This window comes from Ctenopharyngodon idella, chromosome 17 (genome assembly GCF_019924925.1).
Source record: "Ctenopharyngodon idella isolate HZGC_01 chromosome 17, HZGC01, whole genome shotgun sequence".
Classification (NCBI taxonomy): Eukaryota; Metazoa; Chordata; class Actinopteri; order Cypriniformes; family Xenocyprididae; genus Ctenopharyngodon; species Ctenopharyngodon idella.
In genome coordinates this window covers 24,316,669-24,324,159 of record NC_067236.1, presented here as the reverse complement: position 1 = coordinate 24,324,159, position 7,491 = coordinate 24,316,669, and the positions used below count along the sequence as shown (strand labels likewise).

The 7,491-nt window shown below is 44.7% G+C and overlaps 1 protein-coding gene across 2 annotated transcripts in view; it reads right to left on the bottom strand.

The window, feature by feature from the left end:
* sorcs3b (sortilin related VPS10 domain containing receptor 3b) overlaps positions 1-7,491 on the bottom strand; it is a 100,931-nt gene that overhangs the window by 19,391 nt on the left and 74,049 nt on the right. Inside the window, exons 19-21 of one of the 2 annotated variants that reach the window (XM_051867727.1) lie at positions 2,673-2,859; positions 2,273-2,406; positions 1,634-1,726 (exon numbers count right to left, since the gene is read on the bottom strand). In XM_051867727.1, the coding sequence (XP_051723687.1) occupies positions 1,634-1,726; positions 2,273-2,406; positions 2,673-2,859 (414 nt within the window). The remainder of the gene's footprint in view (positions 1-1,633; positions 1,727-2,272; positions 2,407-2,672; positions 2,860-7,491) is intronic. The other variant, XM_051867728.1, reaches the window with a different exon arrangement.

Here is a 7,491-nt window from a genome sequence, read left to right as displayed (position 1 = left end):
TACAGCCCTATATGACCAAATTCCCGCTGTGTTTCACGGTTCAGTTGTCATGTTTTGATCTCGGGGCTTTCTGTAGATATACTGGTCTTGGGGATCTTTATGCTTTTTCCTAGTATTTCTTAACAAGCCACTCTGTTTGCAAAATGTATTTGTAATAATATGGAGGGCTTTGCAGATCTAATTTTGTGGTCCTTTGGTCTTGTTCTAGAACATGATGTTGGGCAGCAGCACTAAATTAGACTGACATTTATAAATGGCATTTTAACATTCACATTCATTCAAAACAATGCAGTTACACTTTAATGCTGCCTAGTTTTCCATGGTAATGAAAGTAGTGAATACAAAAACATTGTACTTTTAGTGTATAATGGGTTAATGCATTTACTTCACTTAAATTATTTACAAGTATATTCTTTTTTTAATATTGCTAACAGACTGGAGGCTCTGCTTTTTGCCTGGCTGCACTTGTTGGTGTATATTATTACTTTATTAAACATTAAATGCAAGCACATACAAAAACAACTGGCTTATAAAACAAATCTGGGCAACATTTTTGCTCCTTTTCAGTGGGTCTGTGTTCTGTTTGCATCGCCCTAAAATAAGGTACACAAGGTGAAATGAACAATAATACTACAACAATAATACAATTAGATATTTTATGAAAAGAATCGAAACAGGACATTAAATTATAATACAAAGCTTCTGTGCAAGTGAATGCTTTCAAACTGGTCAGCTCTGTGGCAGATTTCCAGCAGGAAAATGCTCTAGAACTTAGATGAATAATCATTAAAAGCTGCTCTGCTACTTTTTATGCGTTTCACATCAGAAATGTTAAGCAGACCTGAACTGAATGATCTCATAGTGTGATTAGGAACATTATTCAGTGATGTTTGAAAGCATCATTAAATAGGGATTCATATGCCAATAATAACTCTAGTGTAAATCTATCCTAATCCTGCATGATACAAGAAACCAGAATAAAGTCTGTGATGATCTGGAGAACATTAAGTAATAATTAAAACAAAGGCAAAAACAAAATGTCAGCAATATTAACAACATATTCTACCGTTCAAAAGTTTGGGGTCATTAAGATTTTTTCATGTTTTTGAAAGAAGTCTCTTATGCTCACCACGTCTGCATTTATTTGATCAAAATTACAGTAAAAGAGTAATATTGTGAAATATTATTACATTTAAAATAACTGCTTTCTATTATAATATATTTTCAAAGGTTATTTATTTCTGTGATCACAAAGCTGAATTTTCAGCATCATTACTACAGTCTTCAGTGTTACATGATTCTTGATAAATCATTCTAATATGCTGATTTGCTGCTCAAAAACATTTCTTATTATTATCATTTGAAAATGCCTGTGAAGCTTAATTCAGTGTGGGCCTCTTTGAGGAAAGCTGGAAAGAACAGCATTTATTTGAAATAAAAATAACATAATAAATTTCTTTACTGTTATTGTTGTTCAGTTCAATTTGTCCTTGCGGACTAAAAGTATCAATTGCTTTCTCAAAATAAATAAATAAATAAATAAATAAATAAAAATCATAGACTTCAAACTTTGGAAAGGTAGATTAAAGGGTTAGTTCAACCAAAAATGAATATTCTGTCATTAATTACTCACCCTCATGTTGTTCCAAATGTAAGACCTTTGTTCATCTTTGGAACACAAATTGAATATTTTTGATGAAATCCTAGAGCTGTCTCTTTCAAGGCCCTGAAAGGTAGTAAAGACATTGTTAAAATAGTTCACATGACTACAGTGGTTCAACATTAATTTTATGAAGCGACAAGAATACTTTTTGTGCACAAAAACAGAAATAACAACTTTATTCAACAATTTCTTCTCTTCCCTGTCAGTAGATATTGTTGAATAAAGTTATTTTTGTTTTGTTTTTACACAAAAAGTATTCTCTTCACTTCATAAAATTAAGGTTGAACGACTGCAGTCACATGAGCTATTTTAACGATGTCTTTAGTACCTTTCTGGACCTTGAAAGTGGTGATTAAATTGCTGTATATGGAGGAGTCAGACAGCTCTTGGATTTCATGAAAAATATCTTAATTTGTGTTCCGAAGATGAACAAAGGTTTTTACTCATTTGACCTCAATCCGAATCCATCCTAAAACAGGTTTACCTATCTGACCCTGGCAAGCACAATATCTTTGGCAGAGCCCTTGTTTTGTTAGAGGTCAAAAGTAATACTGGAATAGCTGAATAACTGATCCAAGCCTCGTGTATATAAATACTCAGCGTTTGAACCTCTGTGCTGTTATTGAACCACCAGTAGAAGGTAGCGGTCCTGGGCTGACTGGGCCACAGCACTGCTGTCAGGTTGGCCTCTCTTCCTCTGATGACGACCACTGGTGCCGAAAGAAAGATACGCTCCACGGGACCTAACACAACACATTGGACGTGATATCTCATCAGACACAATATGAAGTCAATAACTATCACATTTAGCACCATACACAACAGCAGTTTCTTCTTCTACACATCTTTCATTGTGAGATGGTTCTGAAATAAATTGTCTAGATGTGTAGTGAGTGGCATAGAGGTAATTTAGTGTGACAGAAAAGAGTTTTTTTTTTACAGTGATGGCAGTGGCTTCTTAAAGAAAATTCAAATTTGTAGAAATATATGTGTGCGGTCATGTACATACTAGTGATGTGCAGATAGACCGAGCTGCTGTCAGTCCCCTGACTGTTCTGAGCACGTGCGGTGACCCTAAATATCCCAGCAACCTTGTACGTGTGTGTGATGCTGTCACCAAGGCGACTTATATTGGAGTATGACACTGAGGTGCCATCTCCAAAATCCACATGGAGACTTGTAGACAATGAGTCACCCTACAGAAAAAAAAGGAAAAAAAAAAAAAACAGAGGAAAAAAGCAGATATATTCTATGGTTTTATGAGACAGTGAGGATAATTTAGTGGCTCACAAACTGTGGTCTACAGACTGCTGGTGGTCCGTGAGTTGATAGCCTGATAAAAAAAATAGATCTATATAAAATAAAATATTAATAACCGACACCAACACTGAATTAATCAGCTCATAACAATTAATTTAACCAGGTTCACTGGTAACATTTATTTCATGATAAATTAATAATGTAAGTCAAGTCAATTTTTTTCTATCACAATACACATTGTTTCAAAGCAGCTATACAGCAAATCAAACGGTTATTTCTATAATGCATTAGTGCTTTACCATAAAGAAAGTTCCCTTTCAATCGGTCACGTTCGACGTACGTCAGTAGTGACCGACGAATTGGGATATCGCTAGAGAGCCCTATCAGCTTCGAGTGAACTACAACAGGCCAATGGAGTTGGCGTGCGATATTTGCATAATGCGCACCGCCCCCGCCAGGTGGTATAAATAACTATCAGACTCGGCTATGCGATTCAGTTCGCCCGGCGTCCCCCGGTCTTCAGGGGTGTCCACTTCGCTCAGGTGTCCCTGGACAATGCACCTGTTCTCCGGGCGGAGATTGCTGTCCTCCTGGTGAAGGATGCAATCGAGCCGGTCCCTCCAGCCGATATGAAGTCAGGGTTCTACAGCCCCTACTTCATTGTACCGAAGAAGGGCGGTGGGCTACGGCCAATCCTGGATCTGCGTGTCCTGAACCGGTCCCTTCACAGGCTGCCGTTCAAGATGCTTAAGCAGAAGCACATTTTGCCGCTTGGATTGCTTCATATGAGGCCGCTTCAACACTGGCTCCGCGGCCAGGTCCCGAGATGGGCGTGGCAGCGCAGTACGTTCCGTGTCCCCGTGACACCAAACTGCCGTCGCACCCTCACCAAGTGGTCGGACCCTTCGTTCCTGCGGGCGGGAGTTCCCCTCGAACAAGTGTCCAGGCATGCTGTGGTCCACACAGATGCCTCCTCCACGGGGTGGGGAGCCACGTACAACGGGCATGCAGCATCGGGTCTGTGGACGGGCCCCAACTGCATTGGCTATCAATTGCCTCGAGTTGCTAGCAGTACATCTTGCACTGGGCCGCTTCCAGGAGCTGTTGACATACAAGCACGTACTGGTCCACTTGGACAGCACTGCGGCCATTGCGTACATCAACCATCAGGGTGGTCTACGCTCCCGCCGTATGTCGCAACTCGCCCGCCATCTCTTGCTATGGAGTCAGAAGCATCTGAGGTCGCTTCGGGCCATTCACGTCCCAGGCATGCTCAACCGTGCAGCCGACGAGCTCTCACGGCAGCCTCCGCTTACGGGCGAATGGAGACTCCATCCCCAGGTGGTCCAGCTGATTTGGCAGCGCTTCGGCGAGGCACAGATAGATCTGTTTGCCTCCCCGGAGACTGCCCACTGCCAGTTGTTCTATTCCCTGACCGGCGGCACGCTCGGCACGGATGCCCTGGCAATCAGCTGGCCCTGGGGCCTACGCAAATATGCGTTTCCCCCAGTGAGCCTTCTCGCACAGCTCCTGTGCAAAGTCAGGGAGGACAAGGAGCAGGTCTTGTTAGTGGCTCCATACTGGCCCACTCGGACCTGGTTCTCGGACCTCACGCTCCTCGCAACAGCACCTCCCTGGCCCATTCCTCTGAGGAAGGACCTCCTGACTCAGAGACGGGGCACCCTCTGGCACCCGCGTCCCGACCTGTGGAAACCCCGACCTGTGTGGTCCCTGGACGGGAAGCAGAGGTTATGAGTGATCTCCCGCAAGCGGTCGCAGACACTATCACTTCCGCTAGAGCTCCTTCTACGAGGAACCTCTACGCGCTGAAGTGGAACCTGTTCGTCGAATGGTGTTCCTCTCAACAAGAGCGAGAGGACCCCCGATCATGTTCGGTCAGAACCGTGCTTTCCTTTCTGCAAGAGGGCCTGGAGCGAAGGCTGTCTCCCTCCACCCTCAAGGTGTATGTTGCCGCTATTGCCGCACATCACTATGCAGTTGATGGTAAATCGCTAGGGAAGCACGATCTGATCGTCAGGTTCTTGAGGGGGGCGAGGAGACTTAATCCTCCCCGGCCCCCCTCTGTACCCTCTTGGGATCTGACCCTGGTTCTTACATCTCTCCGGGGTCGTCCCTTCGAGCCTTTGCAATCAGTCGAGTTAAAAGTACTGTCCCTAAAGACCGTCCTCCTGGTTGCATTGGCCTCGCTCAAGAGGGTAGGGGACCTGCATGCATTTTCGGTTGACGAATCATGCCTGGAATTCGGGCCCGGTGACTCTCACGTTATCCTGAGACCCCGGCCTGGATATGTGCCCAAGGTTCCTACCACTCCCTTTCGAGATCAGGTAGTGAACCTGCAAGCGCTGCCTTCGGAGGAGGCAGACCCAGCCCTAGCTTTGCTCTGTCCCGTCCGCGCTCTGTGCCTGTACGTGGATAGAACGCGAAGCTTCAGGACCTCAGATCAGCTCTTTGTCTGTTACGGAGGCCAGCAGAAGGGAAAGGCTGTCTCCAAGCAGAGGATGGCCCACTGGATAGTGGACGCCATCGCCATGGCGTATGAGTCCCAGGGCGTGCCTTGCCCGCTCAGGTTGAGAGCCCACTCCACCAGAGGAGTGGCCTCTTCCTGGGCGCTGGCTCACGGCGCCTCACTGGCAGATATCTGTAGAGCTGCGGGCTGGGCGACACCTAACACGTTCGCTAGATTCTATAGCCTTCGTGTAGAACCGGTATCTTCCCGTGTACTCACTTCCACCAGCCGGTAGACGCGAAGAGCCCGTTCTAGTGTCGGCTTGCAATGCCACTCCCGCCCCCTGGGCTGGATACGTGCATCTTTTTTACTCCAGTCGAGTTCCCCGCTTGGCGAACCCTGTCGAGTTCCTCCGCCTCCCCCTTCGGCTCGGACATTGCGGAGTGTCTGATGCCAGGCCAAACCTCCGTCACCGACGTGTGAGTGGTCCCATGTGTGTATTTGTCCACGGTCAACTCCCTACGGCGAGCCCGTGTCTTTCCCTAGCAGAGCCAGCTCTGCTGTCACCTGTCAGATGAGTCTCCCCCTACCCAGGTGGAGCCATCCCAGGGACTCCATATGCGTACTGCCCACGGCCAGTCCATATGTGTACTCTCCACGTAAATTCCTCCCCTACGGGTGGGTAGTGGTCTCCGCAGCGTCCCCTACGGGTTCGCTTCCCCAGTGTAGTCTAGTTTACTTAGTGGGTATGTCGGAACAGCAGTAGACTCTCTCTGCGTAAGCTCACCCCCTTCCCCGTCCCACTGGTGCGCCGGGTGGCTAGAGCTTGCGCTGGGCACTGGAAGGGGTTCATACTGTGACGCTTTATTTGGGATCCCAATTCGTCGGTCACTACTGACGTACGTCGAACGTGACCGACTGAAAGGGAACGTCTCGGTTACGTATGTAACCCTCGTTCCCTGAAGGAGGGAACGGAGACGTACGTCCCGTCGCCACAGTTGCTGTACCCTCACTGTAGTGCGGACTAGATTGTCTCCTCAGCGAAAAACAGAGTGCGATGGCATCTGCTCCCCTATTTATACCACCTGGCGGGGGCGGTGCGCATTATGCAAATATCGCACGCCAACTCCATTGGCCTGTTGTACTTCACTCGAAGCTGATAGGGCTCTCTAGCGATATCCCAATTCGTCGGTCACTACTGACGTACGTCTCCGTTCCCTCCTTCAGGGAACGAGGGTTACATACATAACCGAGACGTTTTACACTACTGTTCAAGTTTATGGTCAGTAAGATTTTGTAATGTTTTTGAAAGAAGTCTCTTATGCTCACTAAAGCTGTATTTATTTGACAAACATACAGTATGAATTTTCATAGTCATCACTCCAGTCTTCAGTGTCACATCGTCCTTCAGAAATCATTCTTATATGTTGATTTGATATTATATGCTGAAGTAGAAATCTTTTGTAACATTATAAATGTCTTTACTTTAACTTTTGATACATTTAATTCATTCTTGCTAATTAAAAGTATTAGTTACTCTAAAAACAAAATCTTACTGACCCCAAACTTTTGAACGGTAGTGCACGTAAAAGGTCTTCTTAGCAAGTGACTTGGCTTGTTAAAGTTCATTAATAGCAGTCTAGTTAATTTCAGGGTATCAATATTCGATACCACAGGGAAGAACCGCCGTACATAGGCTACTGTCATATAGGGTGAATTCAGATTTATTGGGACCTTTTTTCCAGTCATCTCAATGGCAAAAAGTGTCCCAGTCAACCTGAATTCACCCTAGATATTTTTAATATTATCAAATGTTTTGTTCGTCCATTGAAAGTCTAGGCAATCAATAAATTCTTCTGAAGAGATCACTTTATATAATGACAGATTTAAATTTAGGCTTTTAGTCATACATAAACATTGCTCAGTTACCATTACAACTATCTCACCTAAATGTTTGCTCACCCAATATATATGTGTTTATACAATGGAGTAATTTTGTTGCAATTGCACAAGACAGCTTGATTTCAAACTTAAATTTTTTTGAAGACAAGTATTTTTTCTTATTTTATTACTGACTATTCAGTAATAAAATAAGAACAAA